The 18780-nt window shown below is 60.7% G+C and overlaps 3 protein-coding genes across 4 annotated transcripts; 2 read left to right on the top strand and 1 right to left on the bottom strand.

Moving 5' to 3' along the window:
* Window positions 1-1840: 1840 nt before the first annotated feature.
* INAVA (innate immunity activator) lies at window positions 1841-8840 on the top strand. The gene is made up of 8 exons (XM_042779995.1): window positions 1841-1871; window positions 2455-2514; window positions 3223-3347; window positions 3426-3545; window positions 4256-4460; window positions 5855-6257; window positions 7106-7673; window positions 8748-8840. The coding sequence occupies exons 2-8, from the start codon at window positions 2469-2471 to the stop codon at window positions 8838-8840; spliced, it is 1560 nt and encodes a 519-aa protein (XP_042635929.1). The 5' UTR covers window positions 1841-1871; window positions 2455-2468.
* An 803-nt stretch (window positions 8841-9643) lies between these two features.
* Window positions 9644-14207, top strand: SHISA4 (shisa family member 4). Of its 2 annotated transcripts, none has more exons than XM_033080246.1 (5): window positions 9644-9680; window positions 11057-11228; window positions 12361-12494; window positions 13530-13734; window positions 13819-14207. In XM_033080246.1, the coding sequence occupies exons 1-5, from the start codon at window positions 9659-9661 to the stop codon at window positions 13994-13996; spliced, it is 711 nt and encodes a 236-aa protein (XP_032936137.1). In that variant the 5' UTR covers window positions 9644-9658; the 3' UTR covers window positions 13997-14207. The 2 variants fall into 2 exon arrangements, with proteins under 2 accessions (XP_032936137.1, XP_032936138.1); XM_033080247.2 differs by lacking the exon at window positions 9644-9680 and adding an exon at window positions 10024-10131 and having other exon boundaries at window positions 13552-13734; window positions 13819-13947.
* A 563-nt stretch (window positions 14208-14770) lies between these two features.
* On the bottom strand, window positions 14771-18123 carry LOC117007243 (collagen alpha-1(I) chain-like). The gene is made up of 2 exons (XM_033080244.2): window positions 17456-18123; window positions 14771-15453 (listed from the first exon to the last, which is right to left on the bottom strand). Exons 1-2 carry the CDS (start codon window positions 17931-17933, stop codon window positions 14921-14923), a joined length of 1011 nt encoding a protein of 336 aa, XP_032936135.1. The 5' UTR covers window positions 17934-18123; the 3' UTR covers window positions 14771-14920.
* Between the last annotated feature and the right edge of the window lie 657 nt (window positions 18124-18780).

The following is an 18780-nucleotide window of genomic DNA, read 5'->3' as shown; positions in this document are numbered from 1 at the left end:
GCTGGACCAGAGGTGGACCCTCGTCCTGAGTTCCTGCAGGTGCGGAACAGCCTGCAGAAGGTGAAACTGGCAGAGGCAGCTGCCCAGCAGACGTGAGCCAAAGCCAACCCAGCAGAGGTCCCTGAGCCCCCAGCACAGACTGGGCTGCCCCCGTCCTCAACACATCCCAGCACTGGGAACAGCACCTGGTGCTACCATTCTGAGTGAGCCTGTGATTGGGGTGAGTACTGGAGCCTTGGTGTCCCCATGCCAGTGACAATCAGGGTGCCAGAACTGGAAGGAGCTGGTAACACCAAGGCAGTGCCAGGGGTGGTATGGGGGATGCAGGCAACACTCTTCCCCTGACCTACACCTGCCCTGGCTCCATGAACCAGAAAACAATCAAATAAAGTCTTTAATCTGGTTTTCTTGATGGAAAGAGACAGGGATGGGACAGAGACAGGGATGGGGTGGATTTACCTTGGGCCGATGGTGCATGGTGGAGATGGAGGGTGAGCATTGTGGTCACTGGCTCATTTTACCAGTGGCGCCACCAGCCCAGCTGCAGTTGGTGTCCATCCAAGGTCTTCAGCCATCTCCTGGTGGCACAGAGCCTTCCTCATTCCTTCAGTCTCCCTCTCCTTTCTCCTCTGTCCCTCTCCTTTCTCCTCTGTCTTCTCCTGGTGTTTTTCTCCATTTCCACAGTTAAACATGTTTCACTCCTGCCCTTTTCACTTGCAGCAGAAGTCAACTGGGAGGAAGGAAGAGATCCTGGTTTGAATAGGTCTTACACCAACAGCCCTAGGCTGACAGCACCACCTTGGACACCAAGGTGGGGAACAGGCCATTGTTTTGGGGAATCTGCGCCTCCCCCCCAGACTACTTCCTGCACTCCTCGCCTGCGCCCTGTTTGCTCCCAGCATCTCCTGTCTGCACCCTGCCAGTTCTCTGCCTTTTTACCCCATCCTGTCTAGCGCCATCCCCACCCTGCCAGGTGTAGCAATGCAGGATGTGCCCAACTCACTCCAGTCCAGCTCAGAGGAGCTACAATGGCTGCAGCATTATCTTCTCACGGCCTGGGAGAGTCTTGGCACCATCCTGGCACAATGGTGGCACCATCCTGTCTCTGTCCTGGCACAGTCCTGGCACTGTCCTGGCACAGTCCTGCCACTGTCCTGCTATGGATGGCCAAGCAAGGATGGGGACAGTGGACCTTGTGCTTGGCCCATGCCTATGTGGCATTAGGGATGAAGCCTCCAGCAAACACCAGGCTAGGTTGTGCTGGGTTGTGGTGCCACAACACACCAAACTGCATCACTCCCTGCTGTAATGTGCCAAGCCATGCTGTGACACATCTATACCGTACCATGCCATTCCATGCCATATCACACAGTTCCATCCCACACCACACATTTCCATGTGGTGCCATGCCATGCCACATCACTCCATGACACGCAACTCCATGCCTTGAGGTGCTGTGCTGTGCCATGCCATGCCACACCATGCCACACTGTACCAGGCTGAACCACACCATACCATGTCATACCATGTCATACCATGTCAACACAAACCGGACCATGGTAAAACATGCCATACCACACTATACCATGCCATGCCATGCCATACCATGCCATGCCATGCCATGCCACAGTGAACCATGCCACACTGTGCATTGCCATGTCACCCACTCTATACCATACAGTGCCATGCCGTGCCGTGCCGTGCAGCGTCATTCCATTCTCCGCAGAGCCGTGCGAGGCAGCCGCTGGGGGCCGTCCAGCGGGGCGGAGCGGGGACTGGGGCAGGTGTTGCTCACCCTGCTCCTCCCTCCGTTCAAGCCCAGACCCGTCCGTGCCTCGGCGCAGCAGAGCCGGCAGCGGCGGCGGGCTCAGGTAAGGTATTCTCGCACCCTGCCGGGACCCCCGGGACCTCCGCCCTCCCTCTGGCCGCCAAGTGCGACGTGAAGCGGGTTGGGGAAACTAAGGCACGGCCAGGTGACGGCGCTGGAAAAGCGGTGTGACCCCCCTGCCCTCGTCTCACTGCTCCCCTTTCACTCCCTCTCCAAGAATTTGGGAGTCTTGGGGTGCTGGGGACCCCCTTTTCCCAGGCCGCCGGTCGCTCCCGCCCCAGGATCCGCCGCCCGCCCAGAGGAAAAGAAAGGAAAACTGGGAGAGGTGGCCAGCGAAACCAGCTGGGGCAGGAGCGAGGGGCCGCCCAGTCCCCCCCACCCCGCTGCACCCCGACCACCTTTGACCCCTTCGAGGGTGTCACCCTTACCCCGCCTCGCGCTGTCCGCACCCTTTATTTATGGTAGGACCTACAAGAAAGCTAACATAGCCTCGCCTGGCCTCCGCCTCCATCGCGGCACGCCCGGGGTGACATGAGGGATTTTGGGAGTGCAGGGTGGGAGGCCCCCCATGAGTGCAGCCCGGCTGGGGGCGTGGGGACGAGCTGTGTCCCCGTTGTTGCCCACAGGGTCCCGGCTCGACATGGGGGAAGCAAGTGACATGGACAGCGGGATCATGATGCACTTGGGTGAGAAGGGGGTTTGGGGGTGAGGGAGGTTTTGGGGTGCCCCTGTTGCCCACGGGTGCTCTGACAGACGTGCCCCTCCTTCCAGGCAGAGAACGGAGCACTTCGGTGCGTGGGGACGCGCTGGGGACACATGAGCTGCCTGGAGAAAGCTTTGGGGAAATGAAGGGGTGGAGGAATGGAGGCTTCCCCTGAGTTTGGGGAGGTACCCCAAGTGTAGTGGGGGGTGCCCTGGACAGGATTTGACTCAGACGTGTTTGGCTTGTGATGGCTGAGTCAGACTGAAACTTTCCTCCTGTTCCCCCCCTCTCACCCCCCAGCAGGGACGTCACACATGTCCTGGGGGCAGTTGAAGCACCCATGGTGCTGCTGGGGCAATTTCATGCTTACCCTGGGGGATTGGAGTACCCATTGGTGCTGCCAGGGGAGGGGTTCCTGGATACTCTGGCGGTCTTGGAACACCAGTGGGTGCTGCTGGGTGGGGAAAACAGGTGTTCTAGGGGTGTCAGTACACCCACGAATGCTGCTGGGGGGGAAGGGAGGCACAGTTGCTTTGAGGAACCTGGAGTACCGGTGGGTGCTGCTGGGAAGGTCATGGCTGCATTTTCCTTGCCTTGTGGTAGACGGAAACTACGGAAGGGAGGCTGTGGGGTGGCAGGGGGTGGTGCCTGGTTGCTCCCATTCCTCCAGATGTCCATGTGTCTGTTCCAGGCCCTGAGAGCCCAGTGTCCCCACCAAAGGAGCGGGTGCAGGCAGGGCGGCGGCAGCAACAGGCGCTGGAGGCCCGGCTTGATGGCTGCATCCAGGAGCTGCGGCGGCTGTGCCTGCGTGAGGCGGTGAGCAGGGCACGAGGACCCCCTGCCCACCCTCACATGCTGCCATGGCTCTGCTCAGTGTCCCTGTGCTGTCCTCAGGAGCTCACGGGGACCCTGCCCTGCGAGTATCCCCTGAAAGCTGGCGAGAAGCCCCCCAAAGTCTATCGCAGGATCGGAGCTGCCTTCAAGCTCGATGAGATCATCGTTCTGCATGGGGTGGTGAGGCGGTCCCTGGGGTGCAGAGATGATGGGGACCCATGCCATGCCATGCCATACCATGCCATGCCATGCCATGCCATGCCATGCCATCCCATCCCATCCAATCGCACCCCGTCCCATCCCCTTCCTTCCCCTGCCCTGTGGAAGCTGCCTGAGGGTCACCTGGAAATGTTGCCATCCCCATCCCATGGGTGGTGGTTGGGTACCAGGTGCTGTAGGAGGGACAGGGGGTGCTGTCAAACATGATGGATGGATGGTGTTCGGTTGCTGAGATGTGCCAGTGAAGGGAGATCTTTGGGTTCTGAATGCAATATTTGGTGTTGGGGTGCTGGATGCCCAGGAGATGGCACAAGATGGGGTTCCGAGCATGATGGGTGTTGTTGGGGTGTTGAGTTAATGAAGTTATAATGGGGTCCTACACGTAATGTGTGGAGTTCAGGTGCCAATATGATGGGTGTGGAGGGGGTCCCAGGTGTATCGGCATGCCAGAATTATGGGAGAAAATTAGTTCCAAATGTTACGGGTAGTGGTGGGGTCCTGAACATGATGAGTGGTGTTGGGTTCCAAGAGTGGTGCTGGTTGTTGGGGTCCCAGATGAGATGCTGGGAGGGATTGGGATCCCAAATGCTGTGAGTGATGTTGGGGGGTTAAGCACGATGTGGGACTTGGGGGTGTCAAAGTGTTTTTCTGAGCGTGTCCCCTGCGTCCAGGACCCTCTGGAACGGGAGCGAGCCCTGCAGCTGCAGATTGCTGAGGCCTCCCGCCGGCTCTGCCACGAGGAGAACATTGGCCGGCAGGTGCGGAAGAGACGGCAGACAGCAGCGCTCCGGGAGGAGCAGAAGCTGCGGGACCTGGAGCAGGTCCTGAGCCAGCGGCGGCTCCTGACAGGGCAGCAGGACACCAGTACTGCCAAGGGTGAGCTCCCCAAGCCCCTCAGATGGTGCGGGGATGCTGGAGAGCAGGGGTGCTTCTTGGTTGTTTGTCCGTGGGATATGCACCTGAATTCCACATTCCCTGTGAGTACACCCCACTAGACATAGCCCAGTCCTTCATCTCAAGTGCATGGACCCCTCTGGATGCATCCCAATATGCCATCCACAATGCCTGCAGCCCAGTTCCCATCCCTGGTGAATGCACCTCCCTGGATGCACCCCAACTTTCCATCCCCTGTGAATACAACCCAGTTCTACACCCCCAATGAATGCACCCCTCCAAAATACCCCCCAACATACCATTCCTGGTGAATGCACCCCAGGTCCCTATCCCTGCTGAATACACACACCCCTTGAATGCCCCCTGTCTGGTATATGCATCTTGATATGCTCTCACTGTCAATGCACCCTTTTGAAGGTGCTCCAATACTTCATCTCTGGTGGTTGTACCCTTGTGAGTGCACCCCAAAACTTTGTCCCCAGTGCGTGTTCCCCAGCACACCATCCCTTGTGTATGTACCCCCTTGAACATACCCCAAAACTTCATCCATGGTGCATGTACCTCGATAAACCGTCCCCAATGGTACCCCACTGAATCCACCCCAGTACTCCACCTCCATTGATTGCACCCCCCTGAATGTACCCCAATACTTCACCCTTGCCACTTGCACCCCATAACTATCCCAAATCATCCATCCTCAACACCAGCACCCAAAGCAGGGGAACAGGATGTGGCCCAGCTGCCGTGTCCGCCTCCCAGTGGCAGCCATCCAAGCTGGTCCCAATTCTCTCCTTCTCTCTGTTCCTGTCCCCTCCAAGGACAAGGGCCATGGTGAGGGTGTCTCCTTCCCTGTTGGTGCCCCCAACCTGCCCATCCTGTGCAGTCTGGGAACTGCACACTGCTCGGTAGAGCCGGCCTGGCCGGTACCGCTGCCGTCCCGGAGCGTGTTGGAACAGGTGGCGTGGGAGAGGGGAGCGGAAGCCCGAGGGGATGTGCTGGGTGGTGGCGGGACCGTGGGAGCGCTTTGGCACCTGGATGCGGCCCTGGTCCTGTTCTCACAGGGCCCTGCCCCTCAGAGCTCAGTGCTTCTGACGAGAGCTCCATGTCTGACACTGGCCTGCTGGAGAAGGGTGAGGGGGCTGTGGGGACCAGGGGGGACCCCTGGTATGTTCCCTTCACATTCCTGTGTCCCTTCTATCCCTACTCTCCCTGTGACCCCTCCATCCCATTCCACTGCCGTGTGTCCTCTTCATGCCTGTGTGTCTCTTCCATCCCAACCCCCCACATCTCCCCTCCTTGCCAACCATCAATCTGTTCCCTCCATCCCAACCATCTCTTCGTGTTCCCTCCATTCCAACCCTCCATATCTCTTGCAGAGGACACACGACCACCAGGACATGCCACCCCACAGAAGCCCCCATCTCCCAAGGACACCACCAAGGAGGAGGAGAAAGAGTCTGGTCTTCTGATGCCCCCTGCCAATCCCTGTCAGGAGACCAGCCTGGACAGACCCTATGAGAGGGCTAAAAATCCCAGCATTGACCCTGATGATGCGGAAACCCAGAGCTCCCAATGTTGTCTTGGGTCCCTGATGGCTGCCCCTGCCAGCTCCTTGGCCCCTGGCAGCCCTGACTCTGCAGGCTCCCCAGTCTCCAGGACAGGGGACCTCCCCTACCGGTTCGTCCCCATCCGGACCCTGGTCCTGCGCCAGCAAGCAGGTTCCAGTGCTCCCAGCACCCCAGAGCCATCAGGACAGCAGGGACAGACCCAGTCTTTGAGGTATGTCCTGAGCAGGGGGAGGATAGACAAGGGCTTCTGCAAGGGAGTATGGAGATAACCCCATGGAGAGGGGGATAGAGATAATCCCATGTGGCAAATGGAGCTCAGTCCATGAGAAGGGGGATGGGAATAACCCTGTGAAGATGATGGAGCTCAATTCATGGGGAGGATGTTGGAAATAATCCCATAGGAAAGATGGAGATAGTCTCACTGGCAGTAAAATGGAGCTAACCATGTGGGAAGGAGGATGGGAGTAATCCTGTGGGAGAGGATGAAGAGAACCTCATGGAGATGATGGAGCTAAACCCATGGGGAGGAGGATGGAGATAATCCCATGGAGGAGATAATCCCGTGGAGAAGATAATGGAGAGAACACCAAAGGAAGTGTGGACCTAACTCTATGGGGAGGATGGAGAAAATTTTATGGGGAGGATGGACATAATCCCATTGGGAGGGGATGGAATTTACCCTATGGAGATGGTGGAGCTCAGTCATTGGGAGGATGGAGACAATATTATGGGGAGGATGGAGGTAATCCCAGAGACAGGATGAAGATAATCCTATGGGGATGTGGGAGAAAACCCTGTCAGGAGGATGGGCAGAAATCCATTGGGAGGAGGTTGGAGATAATCCCATGGAGAGGATGGGACTAATCCTGTGGAGATGATGGAGGTCAAACCTCCATCATCTGCCCCATAGGGAATCTGGAGCTATCCTATGGGAGGAGGCTAGATGTCTCCCCACGGGCTGGCTACACCCCACACCCATGGGTGCATTTTTCCCAGGGCTTGCCCTGGCTTTGGGATGAGGGGAGGGGTGCTCCTGCAGTCACTGTGTCTTACCCGCAGGGTGGACCCATGCTGGCAGCCAGCTGAGCCAAGGGGCCGCAGTGCCACACCCCGCCGGCGCCCCACCTACTACACAGTCACTGTGCCCACCTCCTGCATCCCAGCCCCCAGCCCTGCATGCTGCTCTGGCTCTGATGACAGCATCTCTGACTTCTCCGGCATCTCCCACACCACCTCCCCGGGCAGCAGCAGCCCTGACATGTCCTTTGCAGTTCCGGTGCCCCTTGCTGAGCCTGGTTGCTACCCACGAGGTGCCCTCCAGCTCCTGCCGCCTGCTGGCCGCTTGACTTTCCTGTATGAGCAGGATCTGGCCCCACTGCGGTACCAGCGCCTGGTCCCCTCCCATAGCCGCATTGTCCGCACACCCTCGCTCAAAGACTACGTGCCCACTCCGGCCCGGGGGCTCTCCAAGGCCACCGTCACAGAGGAGCTCAAGTCCTGGCACCAACGTGCCCGGCTGAGGGGTGCCCGGCCCCACTCCCTCGACCGGCAAGGGGCTTTCCAGAGACCTCATGGTGACACCACCAGGGATGTGCCCATTGCTCATGGAATCCTGTCACTGGTTCAGGTAGGACATGGGGTCTGGCTGGGAGTGGTCATGTGGGAGAAGGGGGACACCCTGAGAGCTGTTCTGCAGATGACATGAGTTGTTACCCTGAAGCAGTGTAGGGACTCATGGTTCTAGTGGGGTCCCATGAGGATTTCTGCTGCAGGAGTGAAGACCTGAGGGTGTCCATGGGGTCCTATGAGGGTTGTTGGGACAGGACTGGGATCCCAGAAGGGACCCTGGGGCATGACCAGGAGGGTCTTGAGGAGGAGAGGATCAAGGTCCTTTAAGATCCTTTATGGCAGGATCTGGACCCTCTGAGGGTCCTCTGAGCAAATCCAAGGTCCCATGAATTGAGTCTGGAGGGTCTCTGATGGTTCTTGGAGCAAGACCACGGTCATGAATGGGTCCCTGTGGGAAGATTAGGGTCGTGAGGGAATCACAAGGGAAGAATTTGGGTCCCAGAGGGGTCCCTCGGGCAGGACTGGATTACTGAGGAGGTTCAATGGCCAGGACTAGGGTCTTCTATTTTTGGGAACAGAAGTAAGGTCCTAAAGGTCCTTTAGGGTAGGATGAGGACCTGCTGAGGGTCCCATGGGCAGGTTTGGAATCCCATATAGGTCCCAGAGGCAATATAAGTCCCATATAGAACCAGGAGCTCCTGGAGCAGGACTGGGGTTCCATGTAGGCCCCTACTTCCACTTGAAAGTAGGCAAGACCAGGACCCTACAGGGGTTGCTGTGGCAGAACTGGGGTCCCAGGGGAAAGACCAGAACTTTAAGGGAGTTCCTGGGGCAAGACTCGGGTCCCACAGACTCCCATGGGAAGGACCAAGAATTCAGGGGGTCACTAGGGCAAGATCCATGTGGGTCCCTGGGGCAGCACTGGGTTTCCCTTGAGTAGGGAAGGATCTCTGCAGACATTTCAGTGGCCAGCTCCCCCTCTCCACCTGGGAGTCTCGCTGGGACAAACGCACCCATGGCTCAGCTGGGACACATGCTGGGCACAACTCCCCCAGCCCAAACCCAGGTGCTGGGATGTGCCCTCCCCCAGCAGTGTGGGGTGCTAACACCCACAGCATCTTTGTCCCCCCAGGGTCCCCCGGTGCAGGTGCTGCGACGGTCAGCAGCTGGTGTGCCCGTGCAGGTCTATATGCCTGAGAATGGCGAGATTGTCACACAAGTGTGAGTGCCGACACCCCCAGCCCATCCTGGCTGGCCCAGGGGCGGTGCAGACGTCTCATGCCTCCCCACCCCGGCGTGGGGGCACGGGAGGGAGCCACAGCGGGGTGGCAGGGGCTGGCCCCCACCGTCGGTTCCCTCACTGACACTGCAATGCTGATAGGGACACTGTGACCCCAGTGGTTAAGGTGACCTTGGTGTCACCACGACCCTGAATTTGAGGTTCTGGTATCTAATAAAGGTGTTTTTTGGGATACGTCACTCTCAGGATGTGTCACCTTCATGTCCCCTCTGAGGTCCCCCATCCCTGGGTCCAGTTGGCATTGCCGGGATGGGACTTCGCAGATTTGGGGTCTGGCTGTGCTAAGGGCAGTAATGGGGTGATAATGGGGTGATCTCAGTGCTAAAAGGGTGCCCCAGATCCAGCTGTGTGCCCCTGGCACCCTGTGACCCAGGCTGGGAAAGGGGCAAGGATTGGAAGGGAAGAATGGAATGGAGGTGGGGGGTGCAGGATTGGGGTGCAGGAGGGTGCGGGGTGCAGGGGCGGGGTGTAAGGGTGGGTGAAGGGATGGGGTGCAGGGGGAGGGAAATAAGGTGTTCAGGGAAAGGATGGGGTTGGAGAAAAGGTGCTGTAAACCAGTGATGAAGTGCAGGGAAGGGATGGGGTGCAGGGCAGGCAAATGAGTACAGGGGTGGGATGAAGTGGGAGAAGGGGTGCTGGGAGGGGAAATGATGGGGAGCAGGGGATAGGGAAGGGATTAGATTTAGATGTAGGGGATGGGATGCGGGTGAGGTGCAGGGAGTGGTGCAAGAAGGAGCGAAAGGATGGGGTGCAGGAAGAGGGAAAGTAAGTGTTGCCGGGGGAGCACAGTGGTGGTGGGGGGGTGGGCAGTGCTGGAGAAGCCAGCGCCTGGGGCCGGCGGCGCTGCTCCAACCGGTGGGGGCGGGCGGGGACCGGTGGCTGCGGCGGGAGGCGGCGCTGGGGGGACGGGAGAGGGGGGGACACCGGGCAGCAACCGAGCGCTGCCGGGCTGCGGCGTCACTGCGGGCCTGCGCCGGCCCCGCATCAGCACCCGGAGACACCGTCAGAGCGAGCGGCCCCGCGGCACCGGCACCGGGCGGCACCAGCACCGGCCACGGGAGCGGCCCCGGTCCCGGTGTCGCCGAGCAGCCGCGGCCCCTACCCCGGGCAGCGCTGAGCGGGGACACCGGGCCCGGCCCCGGGATGGGGCCCGGCGGCCCAGGGAGCGGCTGGCCCCTGGCTGGGACCCTGCTGGTGGCCGTGGCCGCCTCGATGGGTAAGAGGCATAACGGGGGCCGGGGAGGGCCGTGGGGTCCAGTGCCACCCTGCGACTGGACACGATGCCACCAGCGCCACACGAGGATCCCGCTGGGTGGGACTTGGTGCCGCCCGCCGTACTAAGTCGTGCTACACACGGTCCCTTTGACCGGGGGTTGCTTGCAACAGTCTCCCTGGGCACTGTGTCCACCCCCCCAAACCTCCCTCCCATTTGCCACTTTCGGAGTGTTCCCGGTAGCCGCTGGTCCCCGGGAACAGCAGGCACGGAGTTGGTGGCTAACCGAAGCGGGATGCCCAGCCCCGGGGAATCTGGGGGCTTCCTGTGCTCGAGCCCGTGTCTCAGTTTCCCCACTTGTCCCTGAGCTGCCGTGGTCCCATTTTGGGCTGTATAAGGCTCCCCAAAAGCCCATATCCGTGGCTCCCGTCCGCTGCCCGAGCGCCTCCGGCCGCCCCCGGGCCTCGGCCCGCGGCTATTTCTGGGAAGACAGGTGGCTCCGGACAGAAATAGCGTGGGAAGTGCCACTGGAACACGCGGAAGGAGGGGAAGCTGGGGATATCTGGAGGAATCTGTAGGGCCCGGAGAGCTGGGTGGGATGGTGGGGGGTCTGCAAGGGTGTAAGGCTGGATGGAACAGGATGTGGGGGTACACAGGGGCGGGATGGAGCAGGTTTTAAGGGATATGGGGCAGGATGGAGCAGGGCATGGGGGATGTGGGGCTGGGTTATGAAAGACAGGGAGATAGGAAGGAGCAGTGTATTTGAGGGTGTCCATGGGGCAGGATGGACTGGGTTTCAAGGGAATAGGACACGTGGGGTACAGGCTGTGCTCATATGAGGGATGAAGGGCATGGGGTGCAGCTGATGTCCCTGAGGGTGGTGATGGCCAGGTGCTACAAGGCCCTGGTGACAGGTGGCTGTCCACAGTGGCCGGGGGTGAAGACTGCCTGTGGTACCTGGACAGAAACGGGTCATGGCACCCTGGCTTCGACTGCGAGTTCTTCACCTTCTGCTGCGGCACGTGCCAGCAGCGGTACTGCTGCCAAGACCCTCTGCGCCTGCTCACCGAGCGCCAGCAGCGCCACTGCCATGTCTTCAGGTGCCACAGCCAGGGCTGGTGGGGCTGGGGGCTCCCCTGAGCGGGACTGGGTGCTTGGCACTAGTACTAGGTGCTGGTGACGGGCAGTTGTACTGGGTGCTGGTCATTGTGTGCTATGCACTAGGCAGTGGTGCAGTGGTGCTGGGGACTGGTATTGGGTGCTGGGCAGTAGTATCTGGGCCCTTGTAATGGGTGTTGGGCATTTGGGTGCTGGATGCTGGATACTGTGTACTGGTATTGGATGCTGTGCCCTGGTACTGAATGCTGGCCAGTGGTACTGAGGGTTGGACATTGGTACTGAGCAGTGGCACTGGGTGCTGGATGCTGTGCACTGGTACTTGGCGGGGGCACTGGGTGTTTGGCACAGTTAGTAGATGCTGAATGCAGGTGCTGTGCACTGGTTCTGAGCTCTGGGGAGTGGTACTGGGCAGTGCTACTGGGTTGCCAGGCTGTTGGCTCTGGATGCTGGGCATTGGGTGCTGGGTACTGGGGCACTGGGCAGTGGTGCTGGGTGTTGGATACTGGTACTGTTGGGCTCTGGGCACTGGTGCTTTGCAGTGGGCGCTTTGCAGTGAGTGCTGGGCACTGCTACTGGCTGCTGTGCACTGGGTACTGGTACTGGGTACTGGGATCTTGGCATTGGTACTGGGTGCTGGTATTGGGTTCTGGGTGCTGGACACTGGTACTGGGCACTGGTTTCTGTTCACTGGATGCAGTGCACTGATACTGAGCACTGCACACTGGGAAATGGATGCTGCGGGTTGGTCACTGATACTGGGTGTTGGCACTGGGTGTTGGATGCTGGTACTAAAAACTTGCACTAGGTGCTGGGCAGTGTGGGGCACTAGATACCGCTACTGATTGCTGGGCACTGGGTACTGGGCACTGCTACTGTGTGGGCAGTGCTACTGGGTGCTGGGCAGTGGTTACTGGTACTGGGTGCTGAGAGCAGTGCTGGACAGTGTCACTGGGAATTGGTTCTGGGCACTTGGCAGTGTCTCTGGGGTGGTGGGCAGTGGTACTGGACGGTGTCACTGGGTGCTGGGCAGTGGACAGTATCAGTGGGTGCTGGCTGGGAGTGTGTGCCCTAGTGCTCCCCAGGCCCTGCTCCTCACACCTGGGGGTCCCACAGCCCCAAGACCATCGCGGGCATCGCCTCAGCCGTGGTGCTTTTCATCGCCATCGTCACCACCATCGTCTGCTGCTTCATGTGCTCCTGCTGCTACTTGTACCAGCGCCGGCAGCACCTCCGAACCCCCCTGCAAGGTGTGGGGCTGGGGGGCAGGGATGGGGGTGCAAGAGGAGGGGGTGCAGGAGGGTCCTGTAGCAAAAGGGGGTGGAGCAGGGTTGAGGGGGCCTAGAGGAATTCAGGGGGAATGGGGGTCTGGTGGGGTTCTGTAGGGATGGGGGATACTGGGATGGGGGTGAGCAGGAGGAGTGGGATCAAGAGGATCCTGCAGGTAAGGAGATGCACGGTTAAGATGACCTGGGGGAATGGGAGGTGCATGAATGGGGGATGCATGGATGGGGGGTGCAAGAGGAGGCTTGGTGCGTGACAGTGCTGTAGGTACAGGGTGGGGGATTGGGGGAGCCTGGATGGAAGCCTGTGGGAATTGGTGTGTGTGTGGGTGGGCTATAGGGATGGGAGGTGCAGGAGGGTCCTGTAGGTAGAGAATGAAGGAGTTTGGGAAGAAGCAAGGAAGAGGGAGCCTGGAGGAATGCAGGGAAGGATTGGAGTGGGGGGGTTGGGCAGCAGTGATAGGGGGCTGCAGGACTGTTCCTGAGGTAGAGGATGATGGGATTTTGAGGGGGCCTCAAGGAATGTAGGGAGGCCTGGGGGTGGCAAGGGGGAAGTTGCAGGGATGAGGGTTTGCAGGTTCCAGTAGGTACAGGGTAAAGGGGTCTGGGCAGGGCTGGAGATATGCAGGGGTGTTGGGGTGCAAGGTGGAAGCTGAAGGTATGAGAGGGAGCAGAAGAGTCCTGTAGGTGTAGGGTGGGGGTGGGTAGTGGGGGACGCGAGAAGAAGGGGGGCTGTTGGAATGCAGGGTGGAATTGAGAGGGTGGGGGGGTGGACTGCAGGGATGGAGGTGTAGGAGGAGGGGTAGAGTACAGGGATGGGGGGAGCAGGAGAGGTCCTGAAGTACATAGTGGAGGGGTTGTGGGGCGGTGAGGTGGTGGGACCTGAAGCGATGCAGGGGGAAAATTGGTCACTGGGCTGTGGATAACACCCCAGTGCCCACCACCCTGAGGGCCACTGCCACCCTTAGGCACCGTCCCTGTCCCTGTTGCGGGGTGCCGCAGACCTCCCCAATCTCTCCTGCAGGCCCGGAAATCCCCCTGTCCAGCTACCCCCCTGCAGCTCCTCCAGCTCCCATCCCCGTGGACTCCAAAGCCGGCCCTTCGCCTCCCCAGCCTGGCTTCACCCCCATGGCCATGTATCCCCCGCCTGGCCCTGCTGCCCAGTACCCCATGTACCCCTCTGGCCCCCCTGTCTACTACCCCACAGGTGAGCACCAGCGGGGAACAGGGACACTGCCTGTTTCCCAGGGGGCCTGGTGGCCCAGTGACAGTCTATCTGCTTCCCCCTCAGCACCACCTCCCTACGTCCCGGCACAGCCCAGCTATCCTGGAGCATAAGCCCTGGCGGGGACCCTTGCACCCGCCGCCGGCCAGCGGGACCAAGCTGGGGACCCCTGAGAACCCCCCTGGCACTGGAGGGCTGCCCCAGCCGGCGCTGGATCCGGCTCTTCCTGGCCATCCTGGGGTGATCCAACGCCAGCAGAACAGGGCGGCCCTTGTCCTGCACACTGGGCCCTTTGTGGGTGCCTAGTCCCTGGCTCTGGGTGCCAGCAGCCCCAAGCACTCGTGGGGGGGTCCCCTGATGGCTGTGCACTGCTGTCTCCCTGCACACCCACCCCGGATTTACCCCTGGCTCTTCTTTCCCCCAGGGCTGGCATTAAACGACGTCTTGTGCCCACAGCCTGGTGTTGTTGTCTCAGTGACTCTCTAATGCGGAAAGAAGGGGAGGGCAACACCCCCAACCCCCTCCCATGAACTGTAAAATAGAGGAACATGAATTCCGCCCTCTCCCTTCTGCTCCCAAGACTTCTCCATCCCAAAGTTGTGTTGGGATGGGCAATTCCCACCAAATCAGCCGCTTGGATGAGCCAGCCTGGAGTGCTGCCACCCACCCAGCCCCCCTCACTCAAAACGGGGGTGTGAAACCACCCCTGGAATCTTTCAGATGAGAAAGCAGCAAATTCAGTGCTGGGATTGGGACTGTGGGTGCATGAACAATTCCTCTATCCACGCCCAATCCCCTGGACAGGAATAAGCAGGAAGGGTGGGTAGGTAGTGTGTCACCCCGATGGTTGTTCCTGGTGGGATTCATCCCCTCCCCAGCATCGCTAGCTAAATTTGGGACCAGAGTCAATCAGTCTAGGAGAAAAGAGCCAAAGAGCCGCCTGAAAGGACAAACCCCTGTTCCATCTTCCAGGCCCCTGCACTCTATCACCCCCAAAAACCCTCTGAGGCACCCGGGGTGGGGGGAGCTGTGGGGGTGCAGCTCTGAGTTTTATTGAAGTGGGATGGAGAGGAAAAGAAATAATAATAAAAAAAAATAATAAAAGCAGCGAGGTGGGTTCTGGGGGGAGGGATAGGGGTGTGTGTACACAGCCAGCTGCGTGGGGGGCTCAGGATTTGGGGACCCCCTGCTCCCGGAGGTAGAGGTCACGGATTTCAGCCAGGCTGCGGCTGAGCACGCCCAGTGCCTGAGCGATGCCGCGCAGCACAGCTGTGGTTTCCCGACGGCTCTCGGCGTATTCCAGGCGGAACGCCCGCATTTCCTGCACCAGCCGCTCATTGGACTGCACAAGGCTGAGCTGGGGGCACTCGGGGGTCCCGTCCAACCCCGCCGGCCCGGGGGGCCCCGCCTCTCCCGAGCCGCAGTGACTGAGCTGCTCGGTCTCCTGCTCCAATAGCAGATTCGGGAAATCGGAGCCCAGCGACTCCTGCTGCCCACCTAGGTCGCCGAGGGAGAGTTCGGAGGGTGCGGGGCGCGGGGGGCTCCGGCTCCAGCCCTCGCACAGCTCGCTGGGTGGGCAGATGCCGGTGCGGGGCAGCCGGCAGTCTGAGCCGCGGCCAGGAATGCCGTCAGCAGCGGGACCGTGGAAGGGCTCAGTCTTCACCTCCACAGGCTCCTCTTTCACCGGCTCCTCCTTGACACCTGTGGAAGGGACGGGGAGCACAGGGCAGCTGCAGGGATCTCCCGTGTCCCTAGTGCTCCATGGACCAAGTGACAGACCCTCTTGTTTCCATCCCTATGTTCCCACATCCCCTCTCCTGCACCCAGTCCTGGTTCCATCTACACATATCTCCATAGTCCCATATCCTTCATGATGGTTCAACCCCCTCCTGTGTCCCTTGTCCCTCTCCTGTTTCCAGTACTCCCATACCCCTGCCCTGAATGTGGTGCCTGCACAGTCCCAGTACCCCTATGTCCCTATCCTAGTCCACACATATCCCTGTCCTGAATGTGGTGCCTCTATGCGCCTGTTTGGTCCTGATACCACCATGTCCCAGTTCTCACTCCACTAATCCCCATGGCCCTATTCTGGTCCCAGTACCGGCATGTTCCTTGTCTCCTTGGTCCTGCCCCATGTCACTGTCCCAATCCCATCACGTCTTTGCCCTGCTCCCAGCCCCTTTTTATCCCCTGTCCAGGTCCCAGTACCCCCTGCCTTCTGTCCCTGTCCTAATCCCAGTCACCCGTATCTTTGTCCTGATCCTGGTACCCTTCTGTCCTGGTCTCCTATGTCCCTGTCCTGGTTCTCCCACATCCCTGTCACCTGTGTTCCTGTCTCAATACTCCATGTTCGTATCCCTTTGCCCTGACTCTATGTTCCCTCTGTGTGCCTGTCCCACTGCTCCTGCCTCAGTCCCTCCATGCACCTGTACTGGTCCCATTGTCCTGGTCCCAGTTTTTCCCACATCTTGGTCCCAGTCCCCTCATATCCCTGCCCTGGTTCCCTGGATCTGTGTCCCAGTCTCTCCATGTATCTCTCCCAGGCTTAATGATGCCTTACGATGCCCTCATATCCCTGTCTCAATCCTCCATGTCCCTGTCATTGTGCCCTGTATCCATGTCCTGGTCCCCGTGTCCCTGTCCTGGCCTTAATCTCCTGCATCCCTGTCCTGGTCCCTCTACACACTTGTTCTGTTCCCAGTTTCTTGCTCCTTGTCTCCTGCTCTTGGTCCTGGTCTCCTGTGTCCCTGACCCAGAACTATGTTTCTGTCCTGGTCCTCTGTGTTCTGGTTACTTCATGTCCCCGTACTGGTTCCAATGCCTGTGTCCCTGTTCCAGTTCCCCATGTCTCTGTCCTAATACCCTGTGTCCTGGTTTTCCAGGTGTTGATCCAGGTCCCCTGAGTCCCCATCCCCATCTCTCCATGCACCTGCCCCTGTGTCCTGGTCTGGCTGTGTCCCTTTCCTGATCCCCCACACTGTGGTCCTGGTCTCCTGTCTCCCTGCGTGCACCTGCCCTGGTTCCAGCGACCTGTTTCAGCTTCAGTTCTCTTGCATCCAAGTCCCAGTTCCCCATGTCTGTATCCTGGACCCCCAAATCCTGGTCACAGTATCTCCATGTCACTGTCATGGTCTCTTGCATCCTGATCCCCTCATTTCCTGGTCCTGGTCCCCTGTGTCCCTGTTCCTTCCATCCTCTCCCAATCCCAGTGGCCCTGCATCTGTGTCCTGGTTTCCCATGTCCATGTCCTGGTCCCACACTCCCTGGTCCTTGTCTCTCTTGAACCTTTTCCTCCATGCATCTGTCCTGGTCCCAATGTTCCTATGTACCTGTCACTTGTCCCCACTTCCTAAACCCATTTTTCCATGTCCCATTCCACCTCATCCGTGGGCCCTATCTGGTCCCCCATATCCCAACCCAGTTCCCAGCAAATCCCTGCCCCGGTCTCCCACGTCTGTGTCCTGGTTCTTCATGTCCCTGTCCCACCACACACCTGTCCCAGTGCCTGTGTCTGTGTGCCGGTCCCCCCGCATCCCGGTCCTAGCATCCCCGTGACCCTCCCCCGTTCTCCCCTGTCCTAGTCTCGGTTCCGGTCCCCTAAGGCCGTGTCCTGGTCCTCCATGTCCGTGTCTCCACTCTTCTGTCTCGGCCCCAGCACTCCCGTGTCCCTGCCCCGTCCCCCCGCCGCTCCCCGTCCACTCACCGTGCTGTGCCGACCCCTCGGCGCTGCGCATCGGAGGCTCGGTTCCGGCGGCGCCGCGAGCACCCCAGACGGGGGCAGGGGCGGGCCCCGGGCCGGGCTCGGCCACGCCGTTCCCGTTGCTCCCGTTATTGCCGCTGCTCCCGCTGTTACCGTTCCTGGCGGAGGCCCTGCCGGCCGGGCCCTGCCGCTCCAGCCGGTGCCGGCTGATCTTGTCCCCGGCACGGCGGCGCAGCCCCCTCCAGCGGTTCTTCACCTCGCCAATGTCGCGCTGGTGGCGGCCGGCGGCGTTCACCTTGTGCGTGATCCGCCACCAGATCTTCTGCTTCTCGTATGCGTTCACGGTACCGGCGGCGGCGCCGAACAGCAGCGGCTCGTACCGGAGCACTTCGCTCATCAGCACCTCCAGCTCCTGCAGCGTGAAGTTCGGCTTCCGCTTCAGCAGCCCCCGCCGCGCCCCGCCGCCGCCCGCCGCCGCCATGCTCCCCGCCGCCGCCGCCTCATGCCGCCGCCCGGCCGTCCATCGCCGCCGCCATGTGCCCTGCGCCGGTTCCCCGGTACCGAGCAGGGGGAGCCGGACACCTCCGAAAGCCCCCGTCGGGCGCTGCCCGCTACCGGGGCCGGGACAGACCGGACGGGCCGGGGCTGCACCGCGCCCCCTACCGGCGCCGCCGTGCGCCGCTCCGCCCCCGGCGCGTTAACGGCGGCCCCGGTGCGTTAACGGCGCCCCCTGCCGGCCCCGCCTCGCACAGCAGCGCGTCCGGTTGGTTACCGGCAGCCCCTGCCGGGCTCCCCACGCTCCCCCTCGGGAGCTGGACTGCCCCGCTCCGCCCCGGGCCCCGTGGTTTTAGATGACGCCGCCGGTGTTCGGGTGACGTCCCTGGTGCTCTGACCCCGGGGCCGCCCGGATGCTCGGTGTGGGATGTCCCAATGGCCCCGAGGTGCCCGTTTGGGGTCCTGCGTTAGCAGGGACCGCCCCAAGAGGCAGGAGTGCGGGGGCAAGGGGGCGTGAGAACTCCCGGTACCGATACCGCTCCTCCCGCTGGGGCCGCGGCGCCGCGCGGCTGCCAAAACGGCGTTTCACTGGTACCGTGAGCCACCTCTCAGCCACGCATGTGGGTGTTTCAGGACAGGAGGAGCCTCCCAGGTGACACCCGGGTGCTGCTATACCCCCAAAACGGCGGCGGCCCCGCGGTGCCAGGGGAGAGAGCAGTTCTGAATGACCCCGGGGGTTTGGGGTGACCATGGGGCAACCCCGGGGGTTGAGGTGCCCAGTTTTGGAGTCACCCCGGGTTTTTAGGATGGACCCTGAGGCACCCTGTTCTGGA

This window comes from Catharus ustulatus, chromosome 25, assembly GCF_009819885.2.
Source record: "Catharus ustulatus isolate bCatUst1 chromosome 25, bCatUst1.pri.v2, whole genome shotgun sequence".
NCBI classification, from domain to species: Eukaryota; Metazoa; Chordata; class Aves; order Passeriformes; family Turdidae; genus Catharus; species Catharus ustulatus.
This window is presented reverse-complemented; position numbering and strand designations above follow the sequence as displayed.

What these genes read in the sequence shown, in the direction of transcription:
- INAVA (XM_042779995.1), top strand. Translation starts at nt 2,469, where the DNA reads ATGGGGGAAGCAAGTGACATGGACAGCGGGATCATGATGCACTTGG. An exon ending in GGACACCAGTACTGCCAAGG is followed by an intron (nt 4,461 to 5,854) that starts GTGAGCTCCCCA and finishes TATCTCTTGCAG; the next exon opens with AGGACACACGACCACCAGGA. An exon ending in GGACAGACCCAGTCTTTGAG is followed by an intron (nt 6,258 to 7,105) that starts GTATGTCCTGAG and finishes TCTTACCCGCAG; the next exon opens with GGTGGACCCATGCTGGCAGC.
- SHISA4 (XM_033080246.1), top strand. Translation starts at nt 9,659, where the DNA reads ATGGGGTGCAGGAAGAGGGAAA. An exon ending in GGGGTGCAGGAAGAGGGAAA is followed by an intron (nt 9,681 to 11,056) that starts GTAAGTGTTGCC and finishes GGCTGTCCACAG; the next exon opens with TGGCCGGGGGTGAAGACTGC. An exon ending in CCTCCGAACCCCCCTGCAAG is followed by an intron (nt 12,495 to 13,529) that starts GTGTGGGGCTGG and finishes GGGGTGCCGCAG; the next exon opens with ACCTCCCCAATCTCTCCTGC.
- LOC117007243 (XM_033080244.2), bottom strand. Translation starts at nt 17,933, where the DNA reads ATGGCGGCGGCGGGCGGCGGCGGGGCGCGGCGGGGGCTGCTGAAGCGG. An exon ending in CGAGGGGTCGGCACAGCACG is followed by an intron (nt 15,454 to 17,455) that starts GTGAGTGGACGG and finishes TCCCTTCCACAG; the next exon opens with GTGTCAAGGAGGAGCCGGTG.